General features: G+C 34.8%; 4 protein-coding genes and 1 non-coding gene across 5 annotated transcripts in view; 2 read left to right on the top strand and 3 right to left on the bottom strand.

The window, feature by feature from the left end:
• The first annotated feature begins 2,425 nt into the window (after positions 1 to 2,425).
• Positions 2,426 to 2,499, top strand: TRNAN-GUU (transfer RNA asparagine (anticodon GUU)). The gene has a single exon. It is a non-coding gene; the product is annotated as a tRNA-Asn (tRNA).
• A 62-nt stretch (positions 2,500 to 2,561) lies between these two features.
• Positions 2,562 to 4,333, top strand: LOC107459688 (photosynthetic NDH subunit of subcomplex B 3, chloroplastic). Its single transcript, XM_016077912.3, has 6 exons — positions 2,562 to 2,872; positions 2,965 to 3,075; positions 3,174 to 3,230; positions 3,309 to 3,371; positions 3,784 to 3,846; positions 3,950 to 4,333. The coding sequence occupies exons 1-6, from the start codon at positions 2,633 to 2,635 to the stop codon at positions 4,028 to 4,030; spliced, it is 615 nt and encodes a 204-aa protein (XP_015933398.1). The 5' UTR covers positions 2,562 to 2,632; the 3' UTR covers positions 4,031 to 4,333.
• Positions 4,334 to 5,117: 784 nt separating this feature from the next.
• Positions 5,118 to 6,808, bottom strand: LOC107459687 (aquaporin TIP2-1). Its single transcript, XM_016077911.2, has 3 exons — positions 6,599 to 6,808; positions 6,195 to 6,445; positions 5,118 to 5,670 (listed from the first exon to the last, which is right to left on the bottom strand). The coding sequence occupies exons 1-3, from the start codon at positions 6,723 to 6,725 to the stop codon at positions 5,302 to 5,304; spliced, it is 747 nt and encodes a 248-aa protein (XP_015933397.1). The 5' UTR covers positions 6,726 to 6,808; the 3' UTR covers positions 5,118 to 5,301.
• A 1,508-nt stretch (positions 6,809 to 8,316) lies between these two features.
• LOC107459852 (proteinaceous RNase P 1, chloroplastic/mitochondrial) lies at positions 8,317 to 11,832 on the bottom strand. The gene is made up of 6 exons (XM_016078143.3): positions 10,577 to 11,832; positions 10,367 to 10,456; positions 10,111 to 10,292; positions 9,720 to 9,840; positions 9,372 to 9,440; positions 8,317 to 9,034 (listed from the first exon to the last, which is right to left on the bottom strand). The coding sequence occupies exons 1-6, from the start codon at positions 11,711 to 11,713 to the stop codon at positions 8,891 to 8,893; spliced, it is 1,743 nt and encodes a 580-aa protein (XP_015933629.1). The 5' UTR covers positions 11,714 to 11,832; the 3' UTR covers positions 8,317 to 8,890.
• A 1,129-nt stretch (positions 11,833 to 12,961) lies between these two features.
• The window catches only part of LOC107459518 (uncharacterized), a gene marked incomplete in the record, with an annotated part of 4,313 nt that continues 238 nt past the window's right edge, over positions 12,962 to 17,036 (bottom strand). Inside the window, 12 exon segments of the mRNA XM_052252099.1 lie at positions 12,962 to 13,368; positions 13,498 to 13,535; positions 13,922 to 13,989; positions 14,160 to 14,250; positions 14,515 to 14,580; positions 14,654 to 14,775; positions 15,083 to 15,410; positions 15,514 to 15,581; positions 15,937 to 16,016; positions 16,374 to 16,411; positions 16,590 to 16,795; positions 16,902 to 17,036. Of these exon segments, the coding sequence (XP_052108059.1) occupies positions 13,182 to 13,368; positions 13,498 to 13,535; positions 13,922 to 13,989; positions 14,160 to 14,250; positions 14,515 to 14,580; positions 14,654 to 14,775; positions 15,083 to 15,410; positions 15,514 to 15,581; positions 15,937 to 16,016; positions 16,374 to 16,411; positions 16,590 to 16,795; positions 16,902 to 17,036 (1,427 nt within the window).

The raw sequence follows: 17,036 nt of genomic DNA, 5'->3' as shown, positions 1-17,036 counted from the left end.
TTAATTAGATTTAGTAAAATTATGTATGATAGTTGTGGGATGTCAATTAATATTTTTTGTTTAGTTAATTGTAAAATTTTTTCAATAATGATAAATAATTAATTGGTAGGTTAACATGGTAATTAGTAAATTTGGTAATCAATAAAAAGTTTAGCACGATATTAATAAATTAGTTGCTATAGTTAGAAAATTATTATATTTTTGTTGTTAATTAGTAATTGTTAATAATGATTTGAATAATAATTTGTTATGTTTTTATAGAGTTTATAGATGTTGACATGTGATCACCTTGTCTTTCTGGATCGGTACAATGATAAGGTTGAGGAGCATTTATGATTTACTGGGTTTTATCATGTGTCCCAAATTAGAGTAGTTTAATGTCAGAAAGCACTGGTAAATGCTCTAGTCGAAATGTGGCACCCAGACACGCATACCTTTCACCTTCCAGTTGGTGAATGTGTCGTAACACTAGAAGACATAGCTATAATTCTTGGTCTTTCGACGGACGGTCTTCCAGTGATCGGGATGACTATGAGTAGTTTTGAAGTCTTAGAGGCGGAATATTTGTACCAATTTGGAGTTGCACCGACAAAGTTGGACCGTAGAAGAAGCTGCATAACTTCTCTATGTATCAATTAACTATTTTATGTATCTTTACTATGCTTTCCTGAAACTGAATTCCATCCCCACGACAAATTCACCATCTGCGACAATAGAAATTTCTGCCGCAATGGCAGTCATACGAAAAATACTTAATACACGAATATTTAATAACTGATATTAAAAGTAAATCAATACTCACTACATCAATTATGATATAAATAAATTTTACATAAGGTTATTATTTCAGTCTAAACAAAATAAAAACATAAACACAATTAAATACTAGTTAATAAATACTAATTTATATTTAACTAAATCAATAACTAACAAAAAATTATTATCTTAAACTTAACTAAATAAACACATAAATAAATGCTAATTGAGTATATTTTCACATGTCACTTAACTATTTGGTCCATCGATCAAGATAAATTATTACAAAATTCTAATCCTTTTTTATAAATATAGGCAATTACATACCTGCACTCATATATTCCGGAAACTCTAAAACATGCATGCTTCCAAATCCAAAACTCGCATGAAAGATGGCTCCTCAAACGACACTTCGTTTGCGAGTGCATTTACCATGTCTGTCACATTTGGAGTCATAGTGTCGTCACCTTGATCTTCATCTTCGTCTGGACCAACAACTTCGTAATTTCTTTTCGAACTCTTATTCACTGTCACTATTGTATTCTTCCCGTACAATATTCCGGTCGGCTTTAGATTGTTCGAATTCAATGTACAACTCGATGAATAAGATTTGAGCACAACTTTCAATATACACTGAAAACATCTCTTGCATACTCGCTTCGTCCGTTACATATTTGGTTTGAAATTGGACGAATCCACCAAATACTGGTATGGGATATCTGTATAAAATACATGATATTTTTCTTGACATCTTAGAATCTATCTTCTCACAAATCATATCTTTGAACTCTTCAAATGAGATTATGAAGGGAATAACAACATCTAACGAATTTTTACACATAAATTTTACTTCTTCAGATGTTTGTAACAAAATCTGATCAAAATAATACACTTTTAAAAGAACTCTATCTTCCATTTCTCTCACTCACCTAAACAAAAACAAAAACTTCACTCCCAAATTTTTTTACTTCATAGCAAAGAAAAGAGAAACACGAGTAAAAAAAAGCAGAAGAAGAAGCCAAACAAAAAGAAAAGAAAACGGGATTTGATATATTGTTTACGAGTTACACACTTATATATATATAAATCGGACCCAACAATTAGTTTCAGCTCATTCAAATTTTTTTTTATAATAATCAACTCAAACTGTGCGATTTGATTTTCGCATTATTATAAAAAATTAAAGATATATACAACACGGACGATCCGATTATCTTACTCCAAAATTCAAAATTTTCTTCCTTTTAAATTGAACCCTTCAATTTGTTTATCAAATTTTTCAAACAAAAAATTTGCTGGTCCGAATTCTTCACACTATAAATAAAAAAAATTGTCCCACACATTTATTTAGCATCCCCAGAATCCATAACCAAACATAATACATATATAGCTTCCATAACCAAAAAAATGAACCATAATATGATTATTTTTATAAAAGTACTATGTGGATTATAAAAAATTGAATACTATATATAGTTGTATTAAGTCACTATTAGATGCTCTAACACTAAAATAAAAAAAAATCATTCTCTCTAATTTAGCAATTACACTAAAATAATTTTGTTATAAACACTCATTATTTTAATATTAAGATTAATTATAATATTAAAGGAGTTATATTTTTATTAGTTGAATATTTTAAATGACTACCAACTAGATTATCAACTAAGCTGGAGTAGCTCAGTTGGTTAGAGCGTGTGGCTGTTAACCACAAGGTCGAAGGTTCAAGCCCTTCCTCTAGCGCTTTGGATTATGCAATTTTTTGTTTTCTCTTGAAACAACCACCTAGGTAGAGAGTTGAAGATGAGATAAGATCATCATCACAAGAACAACCACATATACATAATACAACCCACTGAAAAACCTCAAAAAAATCATGTCACTCCTCCAACTCAACTCCTCTCATGGCTTATGCTCTCTCTCACCCTATTCCCATAACAACTTGAGAAAGAGCTTCATGATTCCTATTCATTCCTCTAATAAGAACCACACCTTTGCAACAAGAACAGTAGTTGTTAGAGCCATCAGCACTGTCCCTGACACAAACACAGACACAGACAAAAACACCACTCAACCCTCCCAAGCTCCTCCCTCTGTTGGCTTCGCATTCATACATGTATATCTTATCTTGCCATAACTAATATCTTACATGCATTTATAGTTAAATGTCTTTATCTTAATTTCTGGTGTTGTTCTTGTTAACTTCAGCCTGTGTTGCTACCTGATGGAACACCAGACATTCATTATCGTACTGCTTCTGGTGGCCAGAAGCTTAGGGACATAATGCTTGATTCCAATCTTGATCTCTATGGACCCTATGTATGTAACACACTAACACACACCCTCCTTCTTCTACAATCATGTTCTTTTGTTTTTTTTCTTCTAACTAACAACTACTTTGATTATTCTCTTTATAGGGTAGACCTTTGTTGAATTGTGCTGGGGGTGGAAGTTGTGCTACTTGCATGGTCGAGGTGAATTTCATTTCTGTATAATGTTACCACAACATTTAGCATATTGATTGATTTGTACTATTTTACAATTGGTGTTAGGTTCTTGAAGATGGGGGGCTTCTTAATCCTCGCACTGATAAAGAGAAAGAGCATCTCAAGAGGGTGAGTGAATGTGGATCATTGTTTTTGATACTTAGGTCCAGTTTGGTAACCAACTTAATTAAGTTCCTTTTAATAAAATAACTTAAACAATAAATGACTCTGTTAAAAGTAACTTATAAATAAGTTATTTTGTGTTTAGATTTTTAATTCTAAAAGTGCTTATTTTATAGAAATATGATGAAAATAGAAGTATTATGAGAGAAATCATTTTTTTAACTTCTCTGTAAGCTCCTAAATAGCTTTTTAAAAAGTTGCAATTTGGTTTTGAAAATTGTATCAGACATTAATACTACTACTTTTCATAAGTCAAAAGTTAAAAAAGTTATTTCTAAAATTTCCCAAACGAGCCCCTAGTCTCTGAACTGGACTCTGCTAGTAACATTTTCTATGTTGGTGTTTTTCATTCTGTCAGAAACCAAAGAATTGGAGATTAGCATGTCAAATAACTGTTGGTAAACCAGATTCAACAGGCGCGGTTCGTCAATTCTAAACTCTTTGGATCATCACTTTATTTTTATGTGGAACTATATAGTATAGTATATGTTGATTGATTTTTGGTTTCATTTAACTTAATGCAGCTTGTGATCCAACAACTACCAGAGTGGAAAGGCCATGAATTTAAGTATCAAAACCGTGAAGATGATTCAGAGGATTCTTAAGGAGGCTTTTGTTGTTGTACTCAAAAGTAAATAGAAAATGAAGTAGTCTTCATGATGCATTTTTTTTGTTCTTGGTTTCTTGCAATTCGCAAAATGATGAAGAAAATCTTGGAACCTGTAATTAGGAGTTAAATTCTATCTTCTAGAGGCAGGCACTTCAAGAGATTGGAGAAAAAAAAGAATGAGAAACATAGCATACATCATAATGTCAATTCCATACAGTGATGAAAGAAATCAGGATAAACGATTTATTAATCAATATATGAAACAAAAAGAAGTAAAACATATCTATTAAATAACTCAGTAGTTTATCTTCTCTTTACTCAAACATTTTTAACTGGAGGTAACTCCACCTTATCTGCTAAAAATTGTGGATAATTGGATATTTTTGCAAGGCAAAGATAGCTCTCTTGTTATATCAAGTGCAATTATTATTCTAAGTTTAGGAAACACAAATTGTACATCAACATCAACATTTATGAAGACAAAGGAACTTTGGTGCTAAATTCTGATCAAAGTAGAGAATTGCTACTACAGTGTATAGAAGCAGTGAAGTTAGTTTGATATTTTTGCAGCCTTATCTTTCAAATGTGGTAGAGGGTCCCCATAGAGCATAGGGTCCATTCTACCTAAATGTTTTTAATGGATGTGACCATTTTCTTGTTTTCATTTGTCTTGTTATGTATTGCTTGGACCCTTGCCATTAAAACTATTCAACATCAATAATTCTTGCTTGCTGTACTGCACTATCACCCTTTTGGCATATACCTCAATCATTCCATTTGAAGCTTTTGCATTAATTAAGAGATTATCTTCTTTAATTAGGATTCTTAGTATCTTCTTTTCTAACCACTCTTCATATTTGGACAGCACAAATGACAAACCTAAAGGTGTTATGACTATTGTTATTATTTTTTATATGTCTAATGCTTTCTCATTTGAAATTCTCATAATTTACAGCCTAAAATATCTCTGAATCATAAACTTGTGTTCAATTCATTTCTAGATGCCAATAATGGCAGGCTAATCCCCCCTAGTAACAAAGTAATAGCAACCCAAGAAAGAAAAAAGAAATAAACACCAGAGATGAATAATTAAACACTACTGATCCACTGCACATATCAATAATCTCTTGAATTCTCTTACATGCCAAGCTGAAAAAGCCAAAGGATAAATCAGATAAGAAAAGAAAGAAAGAAAAACAAGATTTGCTTTTCCTCCTTTATTACAGAGGAACTTGAATTACAAAGGCAATAATCTCCAAGAAATCATCAAAAATCACTGGCCAATGGTGCATGCTCAGTAGGCATGTAAAAAAAGCTATAGACAAGACCAGCCACAGCACCACCAATAAGAGGTCCAACCCAGTAGATCCAGTGATTAGTGAAGTCTCCACTGATAACAGCAGGTCCAAAGGAGCGTGCAGGGTTCATTGAGCCGCCAGAGAATGCCCCTGCAGCCAAGATGTTGGCACCTACAATGAAACCAATGGCAATGGGTGCAATTGTTCCCAGTGAACCCTTCTTTGGATCTGCTGCTGTTGCATACACAGTGTACACCAATCCAAATGTGATTATAATCTCAGCAACAACTCCTTCTCCTGCTCCAACTCCAGCTCCAACATTGTGGATTGGAATAGTCTGAACACAAAAATCACTGCCATTTAGTTTCTCTTAGCTTAAGAATGTATCACAGTTAATCTCTTATATCAATAGGATCAAGTCTTAACCATCAAATACTTAAATTACAAGGGGTCCTACACCAATTATAATACATGTAACATTCAAAACCCAAATTGAATCACTCCATTACTTTATGTGATCACAGAAATATCAAGCTTAAACATTCAATCCGTTTTCACAAAGACAAAAACCAACAGTTAATAAAAGTCCACAACAGAAAATTCTAACAAAAATAGGTCCTACTTCATAGTTCACATACTAAAGAAATTATGCAGGAAACTATGTTCCAAGTTCCAACACAATAAAACAAGTTGTCCCCTCAATCAATGTGATAAAGAGGAAAAATAGCAGACATGCCCTTGTGTGGCGCATGAAGCTTGTGGCCCAAGGATGACAATTTTTGCCATGGTTGACACACAAAATGATTTGAAATCATCATGGAAAACATATAGGTTGGTTGACTTGGTTCAGTGTGAACTTACCAAGCCTCCAGTGACAAGCTTGAGGAGCAAGCAAGCGGCTATGGAGCCAAGAAGCTGCGAAATTATGTAGAAGATAGCGGTGAGAATGGTGATCTGGCCACCAAGAGCTAGGCCAAAAGTCACTGCAGGGTTGACATGGCCACCAGAGATGTTGGCACTAACAGCAACTGCAACAAAGAGAGCGAAAGCATGGCAAACAGCAACTGCTACCAACCCAGCAGGATCAAGAGCTGCACCTGATGTCAACTTATCTGAGCCAAAAACCAAACACAAAAAAGTCAGACTCAGTTTGAAACTAAAAAAGCACAACACTTTTAACATATCTCTACATGCCCAGAACAAAAAAAAGACATCTTGTTGTACTATATAAGAAAATATCACTTGATTCAGTGTAACTAACTAACCATAGGCAATGGCAGAACCAACACCAGCAAAAACAAAGATCAAGGTTGAGTGTAACTCTGCAATATAGCACTTGATGGAGCCAAAACTGAAGGAATCATCGAATCTTCCGAATGCTATGCGAGCCATCTCTCTCTAAAAGTTTCTATGGAAGCCTCAGAGATAGAGAGAAGATAAGATAAGAAAATGTTATAAGAACTAGATACATATAATATAGCACACTATGCTTCTTTGTTGAGCTATTTATATCTGTATATAGTAGGATTTAATTTGCCTAGTTGCTATTAAAGCTTTATTAAATAAGGTCACGGCTTATTAGATAGGCCATGTTGAAGTTGCATTATTGTTGTTGTTATTATATTATATTATATTATATTATATTACTGTCTATGTTTTATTGTTTGAAACTAGAAAGGAGTAAAAGAGAATATGGTTAAATACGAAATATCAATTCATATCAAATGGGGTCTTTTTTCTGGCAATCTTAGCTGTCATTGACGTAATTCATTAGAAATGTCTCGATGCCAATGAATGATGATTCCTCCATGTGAGTACAGTAGAGACTAGAGATAGAGGTGGTGTTTGGTGGGGCAAATTGTGAAGGACATAATAATAATAATCATATAACAAAAGGAGGAGTGCAACTATGCAATGCATGAATTGCTTTGGTCCACAGAATAGCAAGGTCCAATTCTGTTTTTTGTATTATTCGGATTAGTAGTTTAAATGATGGTTGTTTTGGTCTATGTCATGGAAAAGTTGTTGGCTAATTGGAGCTAATGAAATAAAAGAGTCTTAAGGAGCTGTTGGGCACCGTTAAAATGAAGAAAACTTTTCAAAAACAACTTAAAAAGCACTGTTAATTATGAATTTATGATCATGTCATCATTAATTTGTATACATCAACAAAGTAACAAACCCTTTGCCAATTATTGTACATTATCAAAGAACAAAAGAAAAGAGAAAGTGTTTTAATTTGGATATTCCCATGTGATTCTCTTTGTCCTACGGTAATAGGCCAAAAGTTGAACATGGAGTGGCTTAGTGATTGGGCCATGGCTGCATGTTATTGCCATGCATGGATAGGAAGTAGGAACTCATGAAAGAGCTTCAATTGTTAATTTCAAAGCATCATAAATAATTTGATGAGCACTAATAATAGGTATTAGGTACATAGTTTCATTCAAATTAAGCACAAATGGTTAATGAGGACTAATAGGTAAATACTAAATAGTATATACTTCTATAGTTTTATGTGAAGATCTTTTTTTCAACACTAGACTACTGCCATCGCAGTCGGAGCAGCCCATGTTTTGTCTCAATAACTAGGTATTAGCCACTAATTAAAAAGGAAATCTTATCTGCCAACTATTGTTTGAAGAGATGGACCCATAAGGCGGCTATAAAATAAACATGTTAACGTACAACAATTGTTTAAAGATATGGATCTGTACACGCATCTTATCTCCTAATTTATCCTATCATATATCATCATATGCTGTTATTAAAAGAAGGTTATGGATACAGTAAAATAATCACATGATTTTATGAGAAGAATTTGATATTCTCCAAAATTTTTAGCCTGACTTATTAATCGTTAGCTATTTACTTATGTTTTTAAAGATATTCATAGTTTTGATCTTATAGCAAATTATTAGTCAACTCTTTTAGAAATTACTTTTTCACTTTTGGTGTTAAAAATAATTAATAAAAAATAAGATAAGATAAAAAGAAATTATCTATTATACCATAAAAAATTGTACCAAAGAGACAAATACAAAAATGATACAAACACCAATTTTTTTCTCCTTCCAATTTTGCTCCCTCTTGCTCTTCATCACCAAAAGCTTTGTATTAAATACTGTGGACTCGAGCCCAAATCCGTAAAAATAAATCCATCAATCATATATATTACCTGCACCTGCATATTCAGTTCAGGAATAGATGTGGTAGCACAACAGAATTTTCTTACAAAGAAGATAGAATGAATAGGAGGAAAATGGGACTTTATCTACTTGAGCCAAGGCTCCTACGCTAAATCACCTACAAGCTAGCCCTAATCCTCTGGTCCATACTACCTGAACTTGCCTCAAGAATCAAAATAACCAAACTATTTTGCTCATTTCATTCTGAATATCAACTACTGAGGGAAACCTAAAGATAAGAATGGTAGCAGCCTTTTCCTGTTCCTGCATTTGTCACTGCAGGATGCAACTGCAAATTTAAGATAAGGAAAATATTTATGGCTGCTGAAAGTAAATAAAAAGGATAAGAAAAAAACTCCTTTCCACTTCTCATGTGTAAACAGTGGTCGAGGTGGATTTCCATAGATTGTGTAATGATTTTTCTCTGGATCTAGAAGCGCACAACCATTTCCTCGGTATATCAAGATCATCGCCAGTTACACTCGGCACATGCCAATTGCCATTTGCAGATTCCTGCAGCACATTATCCAAAAGCTTATTTAACTTTCATGAGACCATGGTATTAGACTATTAGCTCACGTATACAACTAAAAACAAAGCATACTATTATCTGTAAATCATCTTTTCTACTACTACTAGATAGATGGATAAAGAGAAATATATAATTGGAGTTAGACAATCACCAAATTCCTCATTTTCTTTAAAAAATTATGGGTCCAAACCATTGAGACCACAAGTGTGAGTTCATTTCAATACCAAGTGTGGAGAAAAAGCACCATGCTGTTGAGGCTTGGTGGAAACATGCTACTCTTATTCAATGGAAAGGAGAGCAGTTGGGTGATCATCTCACCTGAATAACTATTGAGTAACAGGGAGGTGGAATGAGGACAGGTTTGCCAGTGGAGGTTGACACTCGAACCTGCACAACAAAAAAAGGCTTCAGCAGTCCTTCAACCGAGTCAAAAACCATATACTGAAGTCGTTAGCAGAAGATAACTGGTGCTTTAGAAATTCAGCATCAAGAAAGGCTTAAGTTCTTGAGAATTCAATAGCCCGTGATTCCAATTTTATTATGTTAGAATAGTTGTCAGGAAAATTTATGGTTAGGGAAATGGATCAAGACGAAACACATCTATCATCAATGGGATTAGGATGTAACTGTATAGTGTAAAAGAATTTCTCTGATAGTTTGAAATACCTGGTGTTTTTCCTTCCATCGTGGAAAGAAACTCGAACCTAGTAGCTGGAACAAGTGGTCCCTCATCTCGTCATTTGTCAAGAGTAAGCATTTACAACGAACAGCAGCATACAACCAGTACCTGTGATAACAACATTTTAGTACATCACAGCTTTGTAACTGTAAGCATAAATACTAAGATACATCTATACTTAAGATTTCACATTCCTATTGATGATGGCCTTGGCCTAAATATGTAACAAAACAAGTAACCAGAAACCAAATCCTAACTCACTAGATGTAGTTAACTACATGGATCTTCAGCACCGTTAGGCTAATTGGAAATTCATAACAAGAGAAAACAATATTAGCCAACTCAATCTAACTAAAATATGATGGAGTACTTCGTTACCAGTCATCATTTGAGCCCTGAGGTGTAGCATAAAGGACGCCATTCTTTTTCCAACTTTCTATAAGTCTCCTGTTATTTGGACTCAGAGCAGGACCACAATTTACTCGATTTACATGCAAAATTATAAGTGGCAATCTCTTCGTAGGGCTCATTTGGCGTAATTCTTCAACAACGAATCTAAGCTACAACCAATGGCAAAGAACCATTAAGCAGATGCTTTTGTCATGTGCCAATAAAATGAATGATTTCAACTCACACGCGCAAAGCTGAAATGCTGCCCATCCGCAAGGCCTATGTTGGCACCATCTACAACGGCATCAAAAGGGCCATAACGCTTAAGCCATTTCTGCAAAAGTTAACCCTACACATCAGTCCCTATGGCAATATTACTTGGAAGTAAAGGCACTATAATGAACAAGAACAACCATCAAAATTCAACAGAATTCTCAGTGAAAAAATGTTATACCTTAAAATGAATAAAGCTTAACTTAGGATCTTTTTTGCAAGCCAATATGGATAAAGAGTCAGCAAAATCTTCAGTCTCTTTGGGATCAATATCAATGCTAACAAGCTTCTCACCACAGGAAAGACAATGTCCATCCTGATTCACATGAGTCTTTGCCACTTTCCATTGGCCACTTCCAAGCCACCCTTGTCCATGCCACCCTCCACCTCCTCGCTCAATCCCTTCCCTTATCCGGTTAACATCCCAATTCTTTTCCCCAATTTTGGATGCGAATTCCTTGTTAAACCAACTCTCAATCACGTCGAAAGTCGATTCAGACACCTGCCTCACGGTGGTGCGCAACCGCTGCAGCATCTCATAAACCTTATCTTCCCTGTTTGAACTCACACTGACTTCCAAAAGAGCAGACAGTTCGGACTCTTCGGCCGCAATGCCAGAGTCAATCATGTCGGCATCAACTTCATAGGCCTTGTTAGCATCACCTTTCTTGCAAAAGCCATACAGAGCAGGGCCATAGGACCGCAGCTTGGGCGCAATGGCGAAATCCTTCATTCGCTTCAGCAATTCAAATGCCATGTCAGGATCGTTCTTCGCAGCAGCAAGCCTAGCAGCATTGGTAAAGGTAGCTTCATTAGGCAAAACACGATCAATCAACATCTGCTGAAAAATCTCCATCCCTCTCTTGAGGCCTAACTCGGAAGCAGAACAGAGGTATAGGAGCTTGTTATAGTGATCGAGGTTCATCGAGACGTCGTCGTTTCTGGCGGCATCATAGAGACGAAGCGCTTCAACAAGGTTACCGGTCTTAGAACACTCGTCGAGCTTGTGCTTTAAGATTCCCTCGGGAGATCCACGTGCGATTCTTCTCCGTGCCTTGGTTGAGAGCTTAACTGCGGTGGGTTCAGCTAACGTGCTGAGGTGGTGAGATTGAGATTTCCTGTACCTGGAGAAGGTTCTTCTAGAAGAAGAAGAAGTAGAAGAAGAAGAAGCGATTGTGGTGAGTGTTCGTGCTGCATTGCGACGGAAGAAGAAAGGAGTGTTGGAATTGAAAGAGAAGTAGGGAGATTGGGAATGAGAGAAGAGCGAGGAGAAGAGAGGAGTGAGCCGAGTCGTCAGAAAGGTTGGACGCGGCGGCATCACAATTCACAAGGCGGCGTTAACCACCGTCGCAGTTTGCACCAAACTAACAGCACCCCCTTTTCTTTCAGAGTGAGAAATTAGTGCTTGCTATCTATCTATCTGAGTCTATGACGTTACAAAACTAACACCCAGTCTATCTTTTCGTTTTTGGTAAATCTATCTCTTTTAACTGGATTGAGTTTAGATTTCGGGCTTTCGGCCCAATTTTCCAGAATGTTCTCCATGTTTAAACCAAAATCCCAAGACCTAAACAAAAAAAAATTCCAAAAACTTTTAAAAAATGAGTTTTTTGTGTAAAAAGAATATCAACTATTAACCAATTTGCATTGATCCATTAGCTAGTTCACTCTTCCACTTAAATTAATATCAGATGTTCGAATCGCATCTTATATATGCAACACTTTAACCTATCGAATTAAGAATGCCGTAAAAAAAAACTGAGTCATAAGTCCAAAAGAACATGAGTTTTATTTTTCTTTTTGGGAAGGTAGAAACTCAGGTGCAGTTAACTTCACGCAAAGTTAATAACTGAAAGTCGTTAGATGAAAATTTAGTAAACTGCACTTGAGTAAACATAAATATAAGAAAACTATAATAGTTAAAATTTTGATTTGTCATTTATAAATTTGGGACCCGAACAACTAATAGCTGGAAAGAAGACAACAAATTAAGTGTTGAAACTTTAAACTTCAATAGTTTGTCCTTTGGATTGACAAAAGGCGCAATCATTTACAATGTCTTAATTTAAATTCCCAGATTTTTTTACAATTGTGTTCTTACTTCTTACATTTAAAATTCCGGGAACCTAAAAAACAAAAATATAATTTTGCCGTACTTTTTGGAGTTTTTTAAAAATGGGCTTATCATGTTTCAAGCAATAGAACGATAGAACTACCTTATTTTCCCCGTCTAGGCCAGCCTGTTGACCACCAAAAAAAAAAACTACCTTATACTCTCCTACTCGTCATTAGAAAATGAATAATCTGAGTCTTTTACAATGATGCTTCAAGTGATTGAGAAAGTTTATCCATGTAGGTCAATGGTAATAAAAACTCATTTGTGCAGCGTTTCTTAAACGTCAATTTAGTATGCATAGGAAATGGATATATTAGGAACGATGTCAACAAAAAATATATAAACAAGGAAAATTTTTAAATATACAATAACGTGGAATAAAAAATATTATTTTTGGTCACAAAATTTGATCCATATATAACATATAAGAGTATTTTAGTATCTTCAAAATTAACCATTCTAAGAAAAGGTCTTATTTATTTCTGGTCTCAATTTGATCCATATATTACCATTGCTGTACTTCAATAACTCTTCCTGAAGAGTATTTTAATAACTAGGATTAGCAAGTTGACTTATTTATTTGCAAGTAGAAACATTAACCAGAAAATTTATCCAAATCCTTATTCCTAATTACACATGGGACAGCCAGGCAGAAATTTTATGACATCGATCATTCTACCTGCATTTCTTCAGGAAAAGTTATTGAAGTACAGCAATGGTAATATCCATTTTCGTCAAAGGAAAATCTCTGCGAAAGATGAGCTTCACGAATTAGATACTCCCCCCATTCCTCTGATCCATACCGCTTGAATATGCCACGAGCATCAAAAGAATCAACCTTTCTTGTCCATGTCTTCCTGAACAGTGAACAACAGCAATCGATATCGGATAAGTTCTGTTCCGAAGTTCTAAAGATCAAGGGAAGTTGTTTATAGTGCAAAGTTAAAAGAGTACTTGAACAAAAGAAATACAAACGGCAGCATTACCTTTTCCTGTGCCTTGCATTCATCACAGTGGCGTGCAACTGCAAAAACAAGACAAGTGATGGTTGAAAATTGCCGAAATACAGAAGAGGGGGTTGTGAAGCATGATTCCGGGGATACAGTTTCCTAAAAAAGGCTCATAAGAAGAATGTATTCCTTCTTTCCTTTATTGTCGCATTAAAGTGGTATTTCCAAACTACTACGTTTTATTGCTAGAATGAGATTGATAATTCAGTTAAAAGCAACGATAAATAGCATTCACAATAGGAGTACATATCGACAAATATATAAATGATATCATAATTCATGTCAAAACATGTGCTAACAATGCATTAACATAACTCTCAGGCATGTAGGTTACAATATTTTAGTTACCATCTATCCAAAAGAAGCAAATTGTACAATGAACCCGCTAAATTTGATTTACCTTGAGGCTTTGCTTAGCATCATTCTCTAAGACAAGTCCAGCTTCAGTATATGCATCAATTATGACTTCTAGAAAAGCTCAGAAAACACAAATAATACTTTGGAAAGCAAAATATTATAAAAAACATGCATAGTTATTGATCCATAATTATCCGTTATTCAGAGAAGAACAAAAATAAGCTCCTAAATCCCTACACCAGGAAATATATACACACACAAAGCAATTCATAGATGGATACGACATGCACGCAAAAGACGGCCCTCACTGCCGATTTCTTCCACAGGAGCATACAAAACACGGGCTTTTGCCAAAGAACCTTTCATGCAATCCTGCAAGATCGGGAATATATTTCTCTTATTAAAGATAGCAAACAAATTCCACAAGAGCCAAATTTAATGGTTAAAGGAAAAAAGTTCTACTCAACAAAAGATATTAAAACTATTAAGATGTCGATTCTTTGAGTCGTGTACAGTTAGTCTTTATTGAATATCTTAGTCCTAAAATGTCACTTTATATTTAGGCAATGGGTAATCAGAAAGTAGTTATAAATGAAAATCATTTTTGCTAAAATAGACCACAAAATAGACTCTTACCAATCCTTTTAGTCTTATAGAAAGAGGCCGATTATCCAAAGCATCCATAATTTTTGAGGAGATACTCTGCACAGTTACATATATAAGTATAAACATAACAATCTAAACATGTCATAATGCTGAACTTAACAAACATCACCTGCAAGACTTCTGTGGCTCTCTTAACTCTGTCTTTGTTCCAGAGCTTAAGCATGAGCACAGTAAGGTGAAAGGTTTTAGGCTTTATGAATATAGATTTGTCAATCCCCAAGTTATGAGATACTAGGAGATGTAAAACATAGACATACAGATCATGTCGAGCTTGTATGCGATAAACTATATTCACACACTATAAAAATGGTCCTGGTCACTGCATAATAAAATAATCTTGGGAATTTAACCAGGAAACATAGTTTAGGCTTCAGGCTCCACAAAGTGGAAAATGAAGAGGAATATTAAAATGCAATAAAACAAACATAAGCACATACATAAAAATATTTAGGCTGAAGAATTAATTCCAGAGTCTCTTAATGGGAATTTCTAAACCAATTACGCATGTTAAATATATCAAAATAGATTGTTTTCATACCAGAGGAAGTGGAAGACTTGGAAGACTTGGATGCTTTAGGTGCATAACTGACAAGTGGTATGTTAGTAAGATTAACTTTAACTGCTGCACTACCATCTTCGACTTTAAGTTCAACTGCAACATCAACATTTTCTTTTGTCAATTGATCTACTTCTGTATTTTCAGTAGTATCCTCATCCTCATTCGTGCTAGCATCCTCATTCGTGCTAGCATCTTCATTTCCCAATATAGAGTTTTGGAAATTGATGAGTTTATCAACTAACTCAGGATGGATGGCCAATGGAAGTGATATGAAGTGTGAATAATCAAGATTTCGACTATTAACTGACTGGTACAAACACAAGAAAATACATGAATCTTTGCATAAGTTGGACAACGAATGTACTCATAGCCATAGAACTTTTGACAAACGGTATGGACAGGAGACTGACCTCGTCAATTATAGCCTGTATCTTCTCTACAGCTGAATTCACACTATCAACAGAAATACCCTCAATGGCTGCAAAAGACAATTACAACAAATCATTTAGATATTGGATTTCCTTATGGCACAGTAGTAAGGAGTCAAGCTGGTAAGAGGGAAGAGCCTCTACTTAAATGAAAATCCACCAACTAAGCCAATGAAAGATTCCTGCACATATAATTACTATGTGCTGGTCTCTCAATCAATCAAGTGCTACATATATAGAGTTAACAAACACTCATGAATTGAATATATTATATTATGAATGAACTATATTAAATCAGCTATGGCATAACCATATCAAAGTTAAAATGAAAGCATAATAGAAAATAAACATTTCAATTTGATCCATACAAGTTAGGCAGTAACTTAGGTACAGCCAGGAACTTACTCACAAAATCATCTTCTTTTGAAGTAGGTATTATTATCTTAACCCCCAATTCCTCTTCTATCTTCTGTTGTGTGGATCCCCTGAAACAATAAGTATAAGCAATACGCATATAATATACTTCGCAAATAATAAACTCAATCTTCTAACCTTTGCATATGACAACAGCAATGATATTTGTACGATTGTCCTATATATTGGCTATATGAATCCAAGAGCCAAAACCATTTAAAATTCCTCTATGCATTATTAATTGTCTTTTCAGCCCAGCCCATAATTTGTTTTCTATTTATAACTATGAAAGAAATTTTTTATCAGCTTTACCCATGTAATAGGCACCCTCCCTTTCATTTTCTTCTTAAATTTATCTACTTCAAGTTGGCAAAGCAATGTAGTAAGCAAAGACAAACATAAATTTAAAACTAGCTTTACGGCTTTACCCTTTTCCTTTAATAAATCGAAATAGCGAAGTGCCAACCTGCACAACAGACACAAAGAAAACAAAGATGAAACTGCAGAATTTTTTCTACTATCCAGTTCATAATCAGAAAAGAAACTCGCTTGAAGTAGGTGTGAAGAACAATTTTAATCAAGGCTGACAGCATTTCTTTTCACTGTGATTTTGTCAAGAAAGGAAGTGAAATTTCTAATCTTGCCTCGACAGAAACTGAATGCTTCTCAATGGAACTAGACGATTCCCCTTCTATTACTCTCTGTTCATCATTGGAAAAAAAGGTAGCCGATTCAGTAATTTCATCAGTAACTACAACAGCTTCGTTGATGGTATGATCAGTTGAAATAGTGGCTCGAACTTTCCCTCCATCTTCTGACTCAACCGTTAAATCCTTCATAGCCGAACTTTCTAGAAAATCAGACCATTTAATAGTAGCTCAGATAGCTCAAGTTTTTACTGAATTAATAGGAGGATTAAGAAATGACAGAAGGAAGCGAGTAACAGTAATAGCTACCTAGAGAAGAAGTGGCAGTAGTGGAAACTGGTCTCCAGAGCATGGTTTTGGGTTTGTTATTGGAGTTCTTATCATCAATGCATATTCTCTTCTTTCTATTTCTACCACGCATCATGTAATTACACCTCAAACTAT

This window comes from Arachis duranensis, chromosome 7, assembly GCF_000817695.3.
Source record: "Arachis duranensis cultivar V14167 chromosome 7, aradu.V14167.gnm2.J7QH, whole genome shotgun sequence".
Taxonomy (NCBI): domain Eukaryota; kingdom Viridiplantae; phylum Streptophyta; class Magnoliopsida; order Fabales; family Fabaceae; genus Arachis; species Arachis duranensis.
The sequence above is the reverse complement of the archived record's forward strand: the minus strand, read 5'-3'. Positions and strand labels throughout refer to the sequence as shown.

Coding starts and splice junctions, on each gene's coding strand:
- LOC107459688 (XM_016077912.3), top strand. CDS start 2,633: ATGTCACTCCTCCAACTCAACTCCTCTCATGGCTTATGCTCTCTCTCA. Junction 3,231..3,308: donor GTGCTACTTGCATGGTCGAG/GTGAATTTCATT, acceptor AATTGGTGTTAG/GTTCTTGAAGATGGGGGGCT. Junction 3,372..3,783: donor AGAAAGAGCATCTCAAGAGG/GTGAGTGAATGT, acceptor TCATTCTGTCAG/AAACCAAAGAATTGGAGATT.
- LOC107459687 (XM_016077911.2), bottom strand. CDS start 6,725: ATGGCTCGCATAGCATTCGGAAGATTCGATGATTCCTTCAGTTTTGGC. Junction 6,446..6,598: donor TGGTTCTGCCATTGCCTATG/GTTAGTTAGTTA, acceptor TTTTTGGCTCAG/ATAAGTTGACATCAGGTGCA. Junction 5,671..6,194: donor AGCTTGTCACTGGAGGCTTG/GTAAGTTCACAC, acceptor TTTTGTGTTCAG/ACTATTCCAATCCACAATGT.
- LOC107459852 (XM_016078143.3), bottom strand. CDS start 11,713: ATGCCGCCGCGTCCAACCTTTCTGACGACTCGGCTCACTCCTCTCTTC. Junction 10,457..10,576: donor TAAGCTTTATTCATTTTAAG/GTATAACATTTT, acceptor TAACTTTTGCAG/AAATGGCTTAAGCGTTATGG. Junction 9,841..10,110: donor CAGGGCTCAAATGATGACTG/GTAACGAAGTAC, acceptor TTGTTATCACAG/GTACTGGTTGTATGCTGCTG.